We start from the raw sequence: 15,444 nt of genomic DNA, 5'->3' as shown, positions 1-15,444 counted from the left end.
ACAGTGGAGCAGAAAGGTGTAGCTTACTGTTTGCATATGACATGGGAAATGACTCTCAGAAAAGATAGTTTGCTCTCGGTCTCATGCTTTGGCTCTCAGGCTGTAGAGTCAGATCTGAAGTAGCTCTCTCCCTAATGCTGAAGTGTCTGGGCCCTCTTTTCCCCAAGCACGCACTGGCAGGCTGGCAGCTCAGGGGTACGCTGCTGACTGCAGAGGTTACCTGCTGGTCCTGTAGCTTGACCCCGACAACTCTGAAGGTGCTGCTGGCAGTGTTGTGGTAGATGTTGATCCGGCTGAATCCCTGCTGGCCAGGCTTGATCGGTACCCACTTCTTACTGGTGTCATCGTAGACCATCACGGAGGCCCGCGCTTGGCAGATACTCTGTTCACTTCAGAAAGAGCAAGAAAACACAGGGTCACACTTGGCTAAGGTAGATAGACGCTGGCCCTGTCCTCAAACAGAGGTCAAAGGCACCATGAACTTGCTGACACAGCAGGGATGCTCTGTAAAAGCAGTGATGAGTTTGTCCCCCCACCAAAGGGCATCTTCCAACACCCCACAGCTTGGGAGACTCATGACTTGGCTTTGCAGGGAGGTGTGCTTGAGGAAAAAGGAATTCTTATTAGTTGATTCTTAGAAACCCTGTGTTACATAATACAATGCATCTAAGCACTGTTACCTCACACACAGCTTCAAGTAGCCACCAATTACCCCCATTTGATGAGACAATACTGTCTGAGACACTGGGGAGGAGCCCCATGAGTTTACATAGGTACCAGGGATGGGGTTTCAGATGTTAAGCCAGTTCTAACTCCAGAGTACACCACACAGGAGTTTTCTTTGTAGCATCCAACAAAATGTTCAATTTATATCCAGTGTCAAGGCATGAGAAATGCCATGTAGGCAATGAGGAGGTTAGGTGACCTCAAGAACTGAGCAACAGTCACTCACACACTGGTTCTAGGCTATAGACACCTGGCAAAACAAGGCCACCTGTTTAGAATATGTCAGAAAACCCAGGACTCAGCTGGAACCTTCCCTCTGCAGAGGTCAAATGTCACCACTAAAATGAACACACTACACTGGCCAGCTATTTAGTTTTTAGAGCCCAAGAATCTTGAATACAGTCTTAGTGTTAAGTAAGGATTCCCAAGGCTGACAACAAGAAAGAGACAGTGCTTAGAAAGGAGGCCACACTAGGCCAGTGTGGACCACAGGTGGACTGAGACAGAATCTCCACCTTAGAGAGTAATAATGAAGAAGCAAAGTGACAGTGTTGGGTAATCATAACAGCCAAACCAAGCAGAAAGGAAATGTTATCATAAGAAGGGCAGGGAACCAAAATATTTGGAAAAAGCCTTGTCCCCAGCACAGACATGGTGCTTTTAAAGGATTAATCAGTCCTCTTGGAAAGGCATGTGGCCAATTCACCCTGAGTACTGAGGGCTGAGCTCAAGACCTCCTCAGAACTTGTGGTCTAGGATATATGTGGGATAGGTTTTCCAACATATTCTAAACAGGTGGCCTTGTCACCTTTGGTAGAGTACACCCAGCAAGTGTCTATAAGTGCTCAATAGAGACTCTCAGAGCTGAAAAGAGCCCTAGATGATGCAACCCAATTCTCTATTGGGTTCAATAAAGCAGCCCTGAGAACATATAGCAAACTCTGAATAACTGAGCATTGAGGCCTCTCTAAAGAGGTCAGGTGGATGACTGATGTAGACACGCTCTTCTTGGTCTTAGTACATTCTAGTTTTCCAGTCATAGCTTGTTTTCTGAACAGCATAGTAGCCCATCAGACCACTCAAACTGTAGCACAGATGCCCATGAGTCAAAGAACAGATGATAGGGCAGTGGTTGCTAGGGAGCGTACAGACAGGAGTCAGACAAAGAACACACACACCTCACCTGGCTAGGAGAGGTCTTGGGAAGCAAGGGATCTTGGGAAGAAAACAGTTTGGGATTAAAGATGATGGTCTTAAATTCCTACACAAAGCAGAGGTAGAAGTCTAGGCAGAGGAGACAGGCAGTCCAGACAGGGGCAAAGGCAAGAACCACACAGTATGCAGAGAGCTGCAGACCACCCCCCTCCCCAAAGTAGATGCAATGTGTCTGGGGTATCACACATTATTCAGAGGTTGTAAGAAGAGAGATAAAAGAAATACATTTTAGTTATTGTAATGATAGTCACAGGCTTCCCCCTCCCCCGCTGTTGTTTTTAACACTGTGGGTTCAATTTAAACCTGTGGTTAACCAAAAGCCTGTTTTCCTCCCCATTTGAATAGTACTTTTCTTTCTTTCTTTCTTTCTTTCTTTCTTTCTTTCTTTCTTTCTTTCTTTCTTTCTTTCTTTCTTTCTTTCTTTCACTTATTGTGACTAGTAAGCCTAAATGGAAGAAGATATACATTCCCCTTTTGCCATTTATATTGCCAGTGTGGGAGAGAGGAGTAAGTTCTTGACTGCTATGTAGCTGTCACTGCTGCTGGGTTCTAGCCGTTCATCTGCCCAGAACTGATGAAATGGCCCTGCTCAGGCCCAATATGGTGGCTTGACAGTTTCTGACAAAACAGCTAACCCATTCTGATCTGAAGGTTTGTTTCATTTTGTCAACGAGTCCATGTAACTCAGGGGCTTCCTAGGAAGTAGGACATTCCCTATGGAAACTGGAACAGTTCAGGCACACCAACATGAGGTAGTCACTCGAGTGGCAGCTCATGTTTTAGAAATGTAATCTTTCACTCAGAGGATACTTCTAGTAAACACTGCTGGGCTGGCCCTCACTCCTAGCTGCTCCCCTCCAGTGCCTTTCTTCCAGGAAGCTGATGCTCTGTTCTCCCTCTCCACCCAGTCCGCCACTCTCCAAGCTGCCAGTGGAGCTGGCTGGCTTCTGTTCCTGAGGATAAATGGAACACCCTTAGTCTCCAAAATCATTTAGCTGCTCCTGGAGACTCAAATGCTGCTGTCTTTAGTTTTGAAACCTGCCCTGACCGACTCTCCTGGTTCTCTATGACAGTTCTGGTGCTTCTGGGGTTTTTTTTAGCCTCCTTCATAGTTTTGAATTGACTACATTTCTCTTTTATCATGTTCTTTAGCTGGGGCAAAGGAAATGCCTGAGGTGTCTTGGGGCCTCTGAAATCAATTGTAAAGGCGACTGTATGTGAAGTATGCCTTGGTTATGCTTCAAATGGGTCTCTATTTCAAGTGGATTTTAAAGTTTAGCATAAATTTTGCTACTTCTGATTTCTTTTCTCACTCCATGGCCACAGCTCTCAAAACTGCATGCATTGGAAAAACTAGCAAGGTACTTACTATAAAGCAAGTCCCCAGGTCTCCTGTGTGGTTTTGGCTCAGTGTGAACTGCAGATGGAGACTCCATCTCTACATGATTATAGATTCTGGTGCCAACAATCCTAGGAGTCTCCTCATGGTTCTCACCATGGCCAGGGGTCATGGTGATTACCAGAGATCCTGGTTAATGAAGCTCTCCTCCAGACACTGTATTTCAGACTACTGGTAATATCTCAGGTACCTCAAAAACCAAAACCCATGCAATGCTTCCTACTATAAGAAGTGCCAGCCATCCCACCTCCAGGCCATGCCTGATCTGTGAGAGTCATTTTCAATGCTCACCTCTTCAAGCCCCGCCCTCTATGGCTACTAGGCCAGCTGTTGTATTTCCTAAACATATTGCAGGTCTCTTGCCCTCTGCCCTCCTGGCTTGCTAGTGTTTGAAGCCTATATCATTATCATCTACTCCTCTACAACATCATAATGGCTTCCTGCCTACTTTCCTATCTCTGGGTTCCAGTGTCTGGAGTCTCAATATCCCTTAATGAGGCCAGAAAAAGACTTCAAAGGCAGGTGGGCCTGCCTCTTCAAGCCTCACTGGGAGCCTGACCACTCCACAGAGGCTATAATGACCTCAGACAGAGTGCTCATCTGTGGTTCGTCCTCCTTACCTACTGCTCTCCTTCCTCTCTCCTCACTTCCCTGGTGGTTACTCTGAGGGATTAAGATGTACATCTTGTCACCATGTAAGTAGTACAGCCTGGGCTCCTGGAAGGCCCTCAGAACTCTTCACATCCCACCCTCCCAACAAGTCCCCAGCTGAGCCCCGACCCCATCTAGTCTGGTGGAAATATGGCTCCTAACAGGTACTGTTTCTGAGGCCTCGCTAGCTCAGTTTATTCTGTTTTGCCAATGACACTCTTTCCAGCTGAACTGACAAGTACTTCCCACTAATCTGTAAAGAATTTAGATACCTTTCTTTACAGACAGGGTCTTGATATGTACCTCTGGCTGGTCTGGAACTCACTATATAGACCATATTGGCTTTGAACTTTAGACATCCACTGGCCTCTGTCTGTGGGGATTAAAGATGTGTGCCACCATGTGTGGGGTGTAAAAGTCTTAAGTCCAAGTGTGAGATGATCCTTTTCTGAGCTCTCTATTGCATCTCCAGCCTACCTAGGTGGTTTTCTAAAAGCTACTCTACCAGCTGTCTCATTTTAGGCCCCTCTGTTGGGCAATGTCTCCATACAGGTTCCCCTAGGTGCTGATCTAAAAGGTAGGGCACAGTTCCATTTCCACCTTGGAAGGTCCAGGATGACGGTGGATTCTTGGGCATTTCCCTTCTCAATGTCCTGGAAGTGATGCTGCCCTGTCTAGCACACTTCAGTGAGAAGGCTAGGCTGTGTCTCATGGTAAAGTAGGGCTTGGCAGAAGAAGCATCCCACAACACTTGGGCCTTTAAAATGACTTCACTGTTACTCAGGTAATTACGAGTATTATTGCCCAAGATGTGTTCTCCTTACATCCAGAGGTCTGACTCAAAGCTTAGGTAAAGGGCAACTGCCTACTCCTACTCACCCGACAAGTGCTAAGAGTAAAGCCTGCTGCTTTGAACATCTGTCTGTCCTGAGGAGTATGATCCAGGAAAAGAGGTTTTGCCTATAAAACAGCACTACAGTGACCAACGGAGACATATAATGAAGCCCATGGCCCCTGGAAGTGTTTCTGCATCTGGCCCTACTGCAAGGTTATGTGCGCTTCTGATACTTAATGCCTCCTAACAGGCACTGTTTTCATAAAAGCTATTTAGAGCTTATGTGTCCTGAGACTGAACACTTCTGGAGGTCAGAACTCATCTGAACCACTCTATGTTCACCCAACACACACCAGTGCCTTCAACTCCGAAACTAGCGAGCGATGGGGTGTGTGGTGAACCATGTCCCAAGTCAAGAAATTGGACCAGACTCAAAGGCAGTACATAAAGCCCCAACACTTTGTTTGCTTTCAACATATAGCACCAAAAGTGATTCCTAAAAGGAGCTGAGACCATCATTAAAGAAGCCCCCCCTCCACACACACACACAGCTGGGAGCGAGGCAGCCCCTCACTAGAGCCTGCAAGGTAGCTCCAGGATGAAGGGGTGGCTCCTGCTCATCTACTGGACTTCAGAAAAGAAACCGTGGGTAAAGCAAATAGGGATCTCTGCTGACTTCCATCTTCTTTGAGAAGCTATCACATGCTAGTATGGTAGACCACTTGAGGGCACTCAAAATCACTGATTTGAAGTCATCATTGCATTTCCTCCCACTTCCCACTGAAATGTATAGAGTTCATGGGGGAAAGGCCACTGCATGGGAGTCCATCTGGAGGCTTCTTCCAGCCTTCCTCACTGGCCTCATCACTCAAACGTTCCACCTGCTCTGTTCTCACCCTTCTCCTCTAGCTGCCTCCTCCAAGGTCTTGCCCTTTCTCATCCTCAAAGCTTGGCTCTTTTATGATGAAAAAGCATGCACATGTGCCAGAGAACATATATATGGACAAATGTTGAAGAAAGTCAGAAAGCCAACCCTAGCCCCAGCTAGCTTACCATTCTACCAACGTAGTGTCAGGACAGACCCAAATCAACGATGGGTTACGAATGGGCTGTGACAAGGATTGCTTAAACCTTAAACCTAAACCTGCCCCTCAAACCTAAACTTGAGGATGGTTCCTGAAGGACAAACCTGAGGGTCACTAGACCTCTTTATTTGTTCCTTTCCCAATGTGGGCACAATCAACAAATCTCTTTGTTTTTCCACTACTATCTCTAACTGATCTACTCAGGTGTATCTAGCTTATCAGAGGACCCAACTCTAAGGTCTCTAGAACCAGGGTAAGAAGGGGTCCATTTAATGCTGCCCAAGGGATCACAGAGGCTGCTGTGAGGGAGAAGCAAACCTTTCAAGAAGAGAGAGTGAGCAACCAAGGAGGGAAAAGGGGCAGCACTGGGCACACACAGCCCCTTCGTATCCACTAGGGTACACGGCTTTCCAACCCTCCTCTCGTTTCCAAAGGGGAATGAGGAAGTCTGTACTATAGTACCAGGTCACAGTTCAGCAACTGAGAACCACCTGGAGTCAGAGTAACGGAGTGCCTCCATACTGTAGTAGCTTGTTTTCCAGGAGGGCAGATAGGCTTGCTGCAGGAGAATGCCTTGCCCAAGTCTATGCTGATGTGTAGGAGTCCCTACGCTCTACTACTGACCTCACTGTTGCCATGTGATATGCTTTTCTGCTCTCCTGAGCAAAGGGAAATTCCTCACCTCCAAGTTCTCCTTGTTGTTGAAGCTGCTCTATAAACTGTCAAATCTACAGCGATATGCAGTACATGCAACTCTCCCTCTCATTTAGACTGTCCAGAGCTAACAGTCTGGCATGTGTGATTCATTTTGTGTGCATGAATGTTTCCTTTCTCTCTCTCTCTCTCTCTCTCTCTCTCTCTCTCTCTCTCTCTCTCTCTCTCTAAAGATTTATTGTTTTATGTGCATGAGTATTTTGTCTGGATTGGATGTATGTTCACTGAGTGCATGCCTGGTGCCCAAAAAGGCCAAAAGACAGCACAAGATCCCCACAACTGGAGTTAGACAACTGTGAGCTACCATGTGGTTGCTAGGAATTGAACCCCGGTCCTTTGCCAGAGCAACAAGCGCTCTTAACCTCTGAGCCAACTCTCCAGCCCATGATATATTTTCTTGAATTATATGAAACTTGGAGACACGGTATTTCAAACCAAGGTTCTAAGCTTACATTTCTTTAAGACAGACATACTAGCTAGGATATAGCTCAAGGGCAAAGCACTTACCTATAATATACGAGGCCCTAGATTCGATTCCCAGCACAATGAAACAAATGTTCCAACATAGAATTTAGGACACACACACACACACACACACACACACACACACACATTTTTTTTTCTAACACAGAGTCCATACTTTTTTCCAAAAAAAGTTTTTGGCAATTTTGGACCCAGAATCTACTCATAGCTCCTTAACTATGGCTGCTGGCTGTGCTGTTTGCTTATTCTAAACTAGGGTGTTAGGCTATTTCTTTTTCACTGCTAATGAATTATGTTCATGAAGAACTTGAGCCCAATCATGTAGGCTGCCTCTGTTCTTTTTTCTACGTGGTTAGGACGGTGGGCCTCCATCCCCGAACCCAAGCGCATATAATGCTAAACTGCCTTCTGTTTGAAGCATGTCCTCACAAGAGACAGCAGGATCTGGTCTCCTCTTGGTTGTTTTCATACTTCCTCATGTGCAATGTGGATGGTTCCGCCACCATGTAAGACTCTGTAGAAGCCCAAAGTAACAGAATCCTGGACTATGAACTAAATATATATTTTTTCTAAGTTAATTACATCAAGTATTTTGTAGTAATGAAATGGTGAGCATTTAACAGTACTGGAAGTTAAAGTATATTTTAAAACCAATGTCAAGTATTTCTGGAAAGTTCCACTGTGAACTTAAGAAGCAAGAGTAATAGTCTTGGTATCATCATAAATGCAGTTTTGACCCAGCCCAGAAAGGTCAATCTCCTTGCCACATTTAGTAGTTCACTAACCTACAGAAATAAAAAACAAGGAACTAGATAGCCACACAGTTCTGTGCAAACACAAAGTGCTACGGCCTGAGTAACCTTTATCACAAATAAGGGCTTTGGGCAACTCAGCCTACAATTTTATTTTAAACCCAGGCATCTTCTTTTCCATCCAGACTGCTGAAGGCTCACACTGGGAGGCCACAGGCAATCTAGATGTTTGTTTTTGTTTTTTTTATCTGAGGCTACTATCCTAAATGTGTACAGTGGTCTTCACTTCTCTCTGAAGACTTGAGGATTCTCAAAACAAAAACAAAAACAAAAAACAAAACCAACTGTTAAGGATATCTTATATTCTTAGGCTCACAGTATTTCCTATAACATCTCAAAGCCACCAACTTATCCCATTGCTTGGAGAGCCATCCCATAGGCCATGTGGATATCAGGCTACGATGCCTCAAAAGCATTCAGAAAGTCTGATGTGCTCCAGGACAGCTGTGTTGTTAAATCTCTGGCTTTGGGGTGGAATTCAGCTTTGAGGGTAGCCTTGGAATGAGAATGGCTCATTTCAGTTAACATTCCCAATCCTTAGCACATCCCTTTGGCTCAGTTCAACCAACATCTAAGTAATTGCACTGTTAGTAGGCACAGAGACAGACAGAACTGAGCAACACACAAACATCTTGCTCTGAAGCAGGTCTAGGCTGGTGGGCAGAGGTGCAAAACTTGCTAAGGGGGACAGAGCTAGTGACAGCATGGAAGGGTGGATACTGTAAACACTGCAGTAGGCCTTGGTTCTTACAATTTGAGCTACAACTGAAAGGACAGACATGGCACAAGAGACCTGGTTCTAGTCCCAGCTGTAACAAGGATCTGAAGCTGTGACATGGAGCAAGCACCTTAAGAGCGCTGTCTTGTTTGGGGGAAAGCAAGGCGACAGCTCCCATGGTGACTACATGCAAGGTGCGCAGGCAGCCCGGCTGGTAGAGCGCTTGTCATTAGCACTGGCACAGGGTGGCTACTGGATGTCTCTTCCAGTGACTCAATTACCAGGGTAGCCACTGGGCTTGACCAGTTCTCCCAGTTTCTACTTGGTGCCTGAGGGACATGATGTCCTGTTGTGAGTGACCAGGAGCTTCAGGCCATTAGACTACTGGGGACAAAAGATGGCAAACACTTCAGAAGCTCTATTGGGCAAGGCATGGCTTCAGATCCTGGGGAATCACTCCCAGAAGAGTAACTATGAGGTCTTTGAGGCTTGCTTGGTCACAAGTTTCTGAGACAGATGACCTTGAATGAGATCCCAGAGTGCTCTCCAAGACTGAGGGTGCCTCAGAATGTGCAAGACTTCACACATCTTCATGCACAGAATATCCGTAGGCCCTTGAGAGCAATAGAGATGACTGGCTGCAGCCAGTATCAATTGCACAGGGCCACTATTTCTTCCCCACTTAGAGTAACCACAACATCTGACACCATAGGAAGCTCCACTGAGCAGCAGCAATGGTAGCCAAGCATCTCCAAGCACAGAGGATCAAAAAGAAATTGAACATAGAGATTAAATGTGTGAGTTCCCAGGCATGGTCTTAAGCTTTGGGAAAACACTAGGGAACTACAGGACCAAATGCCTGCTGTCTTGGAACTGGTAATCCCGCTGGAGTGGAAAGGAAAGACAAACAGTCAACAAAACATGAATGAGTTAGGTAGTATGTCAGGAGACAATGAGTACTTGAGAGAAAAGCCCTACATGGTAAAGAAGCTGGGTGTCTAGGGAAGTGAACTGGCTCATACTGGAAGAAGAGATCATCAATTACTCATTCTCATTGTATTCCGTGGCTGCACTGTGATATTGGCTAATCAATTCCTGCTTGTCAGCTTACGCAAGAAACATTTTGGGGGGGTGTATGCTGTACAGGGTTCAAAGCCTACAGCTCCTCCTAGTTCTGCCTGTGTCAAGCCCTGTTCCCTAGGAACCACCACCCACCTACATCACACCAGACCCCGCACTTTCTTTCACCCACATGGGTGTACTAGGAAGTCCTCCAGGCTACCCCTCCCACATCCTTACTGTATCTGGCTGCCTCTCTCCTCCTTGCCCCTGAACTCCACCATCAGTCTCCTGCCTCTGATCTGGATGACTGAAGCAGCTTCCAAAGAAGACTTTCTGCCTCCATTCTTGTCCTGGTGGCAACTATTTATTCCCACAGTGGTCAGTGGGAATGTGCTTAGTGTGCTCAGGCTGCAGTTAGCTGTCTTTCCCTCCAAAGTTGCTCATAACTTTTTGTGTACACTGACAGACTTCAGGAACTACGTCCTTGGCCCTCATTTTCTTCCATTTTCCCTGTCACATGACTTGGTCCTCTCTATTTTTTTCTGACTCTCCAGTGTACCAAACTGTTCCCACCTCAGGGCACTTGCTGTCTCTCTTTGCCACATGAGTTTTCAGTTCTAAATTTTATGTCTGTCTCATGTAAGCATTGTGGTTTTAAAGAAAATGTTCTGAACACTGATGGTGGCCCAGCATTCTCTCCCCACCTCTCCTTGGTAATTTCTCAACTGCTGCCTGCCCTTCCCCTAGAAGAACTGTCTCTCCAGCATCTGCAGCAGCCCAGGCTGACTGACTGACTGACTGACCACTGAGATAGCCCTTTGAAAGAAATCCTTCCTGTGCTTCAGAATTCTTTAAGAGGCCACTTTTACCTGACAGCTCCAACTTCTCAGTGTGCCTATGTTATTTAGGTTTTAGGGTTTTTGTTTTGTTTTTGAGAGAGGATTTCACTAATGCTCAATCTGTGGACCAGGTTGGTCTCAAACTCACAACCACCTTCTCACATCAGCCTTCCAAGTGCTGGGATTATGGGAGTGCGATTCCCCACATATTATCTGTGTCCAGGGTCCTATATAGAGTATGTCCCATTCTGCTACAGCTCTCATTCCTCCCCCGTCTGATGCTGGAGGTTAGTTCTTCCTCCAAGACAGCACAGGGTTCACAGGCTCATACCCCAGGCTTGGATCTCACTCACTCACTCACTCACTGGCTGTGCTTCTGGCCAAGTCCTTTCACCTTCTCTTAGTTTATTTCTCACTGATACAGAAATGTATTTGTGAATAATGTTCACAAAGGAGTCCAGGAATACTGTCCTCTAGTCTGTGACCCTGGTGTGTGGACAACTTCTAGGTTCAGGCAACAGCAGATGTTTAAGAGGCACTTCCCCTAATTCCTTTAGAATCCCTTAAAAGAATTCAATTGTCATGAATTCCTACAAGGACATGCACTGTGCCATAGGAGGAAGACAATGGACACTACACACACTCAGGCAGCATGTCCCTCACTCAGACGAGGGCACCTTCCTCTCTCTAGAGGGACTGTCTACATGGACAGAATCTTTGTATTTCTCTGGGTATGGGGGTGCTTGCTTTGCTTCATGTGATGCTCCTGTATATGATCCATCTTTAGGCCATTTTCCTTTCACTCCATCATCAACCTATTTCAGAAGCTCAGTTGCCGAGGTTGCGGTTGGAGGAGCTCCATTCCCCATATTTGTTCTTGTCAGCACCACTGTGAGGCAGTGTCCTGTGTTGTGATAAGGAAAATTCAGCTCCTTGTCTCTGAGAAAGGTTTCCTGGTTCGGAAGTGGCCTTGGTGACAGGAAGCCCTCTGTAGCCCTACCATGGTTGTCAGGGTAAATGGGGAGTCTAGATGCTATCATATCTTACGTGGACAGTCACAGTGTCAGGGCATTAGCCTGTTTGTTCAGACAAGCACACATAACCTTGTTGAGGAAGGGACACACAATTCCCTGGCTTTCTTCTTACTTTGGCTACTAACTTACTGCAGACAAATCTTGTCCATCTCTAGTCTCCAGAGCTAGAATTGGGACTTCAAACCCTGTCACTCACAATGCTATGATACAAGGTGCTTTTCTTCAGCACAAATAAAGGGTGCATAAGGAACACAGAGGAGTGACTCTGCTGAAGTGGAAAGTCAAAGGCCTAAAGCCCTGCTGCCCTGGGCCTACAGTCACTGAAGCTTCCCAGTTGCAACTTCTCCAATGTCTAAGGGTTGAGAGACCTTTAAGAAATCTTAGTGCCTCCTCCCCATTTCCTTCTGGTGCTATTTTCTACCCCAGTAAGCTTCCTCAGCTTTTACCATATAATGTACAACTGAAAATATCATACATCTGAACAGAGAGCATTTTGGTTTTCACAGCTCTATGCACAAATCCCCTGAAGCTATAGAAAAACTAAACACACACACACACACACACACACACACACACACACACACACAGCAGGAATAAAGTCACCAAAACTCCAGCACCAAATCAGTGTTCTCTGGCCTAGCTGGGCTGCAGTTGCTCAGCAGACTGAACAGGAGGGGCAGCCATGCTCCCTGGCTACTTACGCTGTCTTTGCTTTCTCATTCATTCCAGTAAACTCACTGCAAAGTGTGTCTCAAGTGTCTGGATGAGGCAGCATGGGGAAGCTCCAGGTCTGGTGCCTCCTCAACCAGGTAGGCTCTGGGTAAGTCCCAGCCTTTCAGAGTCTCGGCATCCTCAGCCACAAGGCAGACGCTGTCATACCTCCCTCATCCATCCAAGAAAGGCAGAGGGAGACAGCTGGTGAAGTAGCACTTTGCAAACAAAGTGGGGGATTATTATTTTATGTGAAGACACAAGACTCTAATAATTTAATCAAATAAAAGTCCCAAATCTTGGAGGTTAAACTTGGTCTTACCACAACCTTTCATGTAGTTACAGGAACGGAACACTCACTGTTTGGATGGCCACTCAGAGTACAGCCTGGTTTTCAGGTGACTAGCACTCAACAATACTCAACATCATCTACGGGGCAAGCAGCCACAGAGGGACAAGTCTCTCCACAGGTCACAGTGCATGCAGCTTCTGTTTTCTAAAGGAAACTCAGGCCTCATCTTGGTCCAGAGGCACAATACATAAACTGCCTCAGGCCACTGCTCAAAAGCCTAGCCCTCCCACCCCTCCCTCAGAGTTCAGAATCTCCTCTATTCTCCAAGGTCAATTCTGAATAAGTCTTTCTGACTCCGTGACTCAAGGTCACTGGCATCTACATGTATAGGACAGGACTGAGAAGAGCAGAAGGGACTGAGGTTACTTAGAATTTTGGCGAGTCCTTTGCCCTATGGTACTGGATGTTCCCATCACTGGTATCCAAGAGGACCAGAGAGGACCTCTACAGAAGCTTCACCACCAAAGCCTAGGCATCCTCTGCCCATCCTGGCTCCAGTACTCACCCCGGGACCATGACGGAATGACGTTTGCACAGGGAACCCTGAGGAGAGTCCTGCGCTCCGAATCTGAAGACCACAGACCCTCTGAAGACAGCTACGAGTTAGACTCTTCTTAAAACCAAACAGGAAAAGGAAGCTGAACCAGAGACAAAGGGGAAACAAACCCAAGTGAAAAACTGAAACCTAGGTAGAAAATAGAGAAAGAAGAAGCTAACAGCACAGGGCCCCACCAGTGTGGGTGGCTGAGATCTGCTGCCTAGGCCCAAGACTGGCAACCTCAAGCTCCCCCATTTCCTGTTGAATGAGAGAGAAGAAAGAAAGAAAGAAAGAAAGAAAGAAAGAAAGAAAGCAAGCAAGCAAGCTGCATCTAAGGGGTTGAGCTTCTTAATTATAAGGAAAACCACAGGCAGAGATAGAGGCATCTAGAAGAGTCTAGAGTGACCATGATCAGCAAACTGAACTAGGCCAATGTGAAGAGAGGGGGAAGGGCAGATAGACAAGAGGTCGGGTAACCAGATAGCTGACGTTATTTTGGGAAGGGGAGCCCGAACCCTGGGCTGGAGAACCCAAGGTGAGGGCCAAAGTGCCAACCAAGATGATTCTGTGGCAGGTACTGGGGAAGCTGAGCGAGCCTGTCATATAGTGTCTGCTTTGATATGTTAAACAATTAGACACTTTAGTTTGCCCTTTGTCCCAGGTTTGAGACCTAATACTTGTAAGGCCACAAAGTTGGCCAAGAGCTGGAGACCAGGCTGAGTGCTGGCTCCACCAGTAACTATTGGTCCCACTAACTAGTCTAGGTCAGAGCCACCTCAGGATGGAGACCCAGTTTTCCACTTGACAGAGCAGGCTCAGCACAGACGACTTCCTACAGGAACCTATGAGAGGGCTGCTAGACCCAGAAGGTCCTGGCTAGTTCTCAGATCAAGGGCCTGGATGGTGTGCACACCTGGAACAGACTCTCTATTTGAACCTAGGGTAAAATTAGCATTTTCTCAGGAAACACTGCTTTCTTATGGGATGCCACTATCTGAAAGAACACTGCAGAAACATGGGAAGCCACCTTTGTCAGCTATTCAGTGATCATGGCCTCATTTCTCTAACACAGGGTGACTCTTTTCCCATGGGTTTCCACAAAGATAGATTCTTCATGTCTTCTTAACTTGGCAAAGAACTCACTAAAAGTTGCACACTGCTAGAAACCAGAAACCAAGATTTGGAAAGAAGGGCAGGCCTCGTCTTTAGAAGGCTTTTACAGTTCTACAGCTAGGAGCAAGAGCGCACCTGCAAGGCCAGCGCTTGGAGGGTCTTGGTTTGAGGCCGACCAAGGCTGCAGAGTGAGATCCTAGGAAGCAGGAAAGGAGGACTGGGGCACAGTGAAGAATGGATCTGTTAGCAAGTAGGCACATTCAAATGTCATTGTTGCAACGGTGGGAGACAGCTGTGTGAAGGACATAAAGGGTTTGTTCTAACTGGGGAGACGAATGCCCTTTGAGTGTTGAATATGCATTTTCAGAGGCAGTAAAGATCTGTACTTCCTGTCAAGCACGTGTCAGCTGCAAACCATGTTTGTGACTTGTGGTTTTGGTTTTAGCTGGTTGGAGTATTTGCTATTTTCCCTTGTGAATGTTTCTTTGTAACTGTGGATTATTTGGAAGTATGTTATTTAACTTTGTCTCAGAATCTACGGTGTCTTCTTGCTCTGTTGCTATTGACTACTGTGGTCAGAGCATATGCTTTTAGTATGACTTCCGTGTTTCTTGGTATGAATACAATTGTTTTACCTGCACAGAGACATCTAGGGCCCAGTATGGAGCTCAGTTGAGAGGAAGTGTGTTTCCTACAACGTCTGTTAGGTCAAGGTGGACAATAGGTGCAGGACTTCTATGTCCTCACTATTTTCTCTAAACATCTCATCAATTGTTGAAAGGCCTTGAAAATCTCTAGGAGACTAAAGCATCTTCAGTTCTGTTAATACCTATATTTTCTAAAATTTGGAGTTTTTATTAAGAACACTTTCTATTCTATAGTCTTTATGTTACGACTATAACAATTTACCACAAATGTAGTGGCTTACAACAATAAAAATGCATTATCTCATAATTACGATAGGATAACAGTAGCTGAGCAGTCCACCAGGGATGAGATTTCCAACATGGCTCTCCCTAGGTTAAATTAAGACGGTGGGAATGGTGCACTCCGCTCTTGAGGCTCTGCAGAAGAGTTAGCCCCTTCCCTTCCCTCTCCTCCACGGTACCCACATTCCTTGGTCCATGGCTCCCTCCATTTTTAAAGCATGCAATCCA

The 15,444-nt window shown here is 46.1% G+C and overlaps 1 protein-coding gene across 4 annotated transcripts in view; it reads right to left on the bottom strand.

Moving 5' to 3' along the window:
- Window positions 1-15,444, bottom strand: part of Evl (Enah/Vasp-like) — a 125,133-nt gene that overhangs the window by 39,914 nt on the left and 69,775 nt on the right. For 3 of the 4 annotated variants that reach the window (XM_021178559.2, XM_021178558.3, XM_029484430.2), the window contains exon 2: window positions 221-389. In XM_021178559.2, the coding sequence (XP_021034218.1) occupies window positions 221-389 (169 nt within the window). Of the gene's footprint in view, window positions 1-220; window positions 390-13,141; window positions 13,273-15,444 lie in introns of those variants that run through there. The other variant, XM_029484429.2, reaches the window with a different exon arrangement.

The sequence above is a fragment of the Mus caroli genome, unplaced genomic scaffold, assembly GCF_978045245.1.
Source record: "Mus caroli unplaced genomic scaffold, Mus_caroli_1 scaffold_14, whole genome shotgun sequence".
NCBI classification, from domain to species: domain Eukaryota; kingdom Metazoa; phylum Chordata; class Mammalia; order Rodentia; family Muridae; genus Mus; species Mus caroli.
Note: the sequence above shows the minus strand (reverse complement) of the source record. Positions and strands in the feature narration are given on the sequence as shown.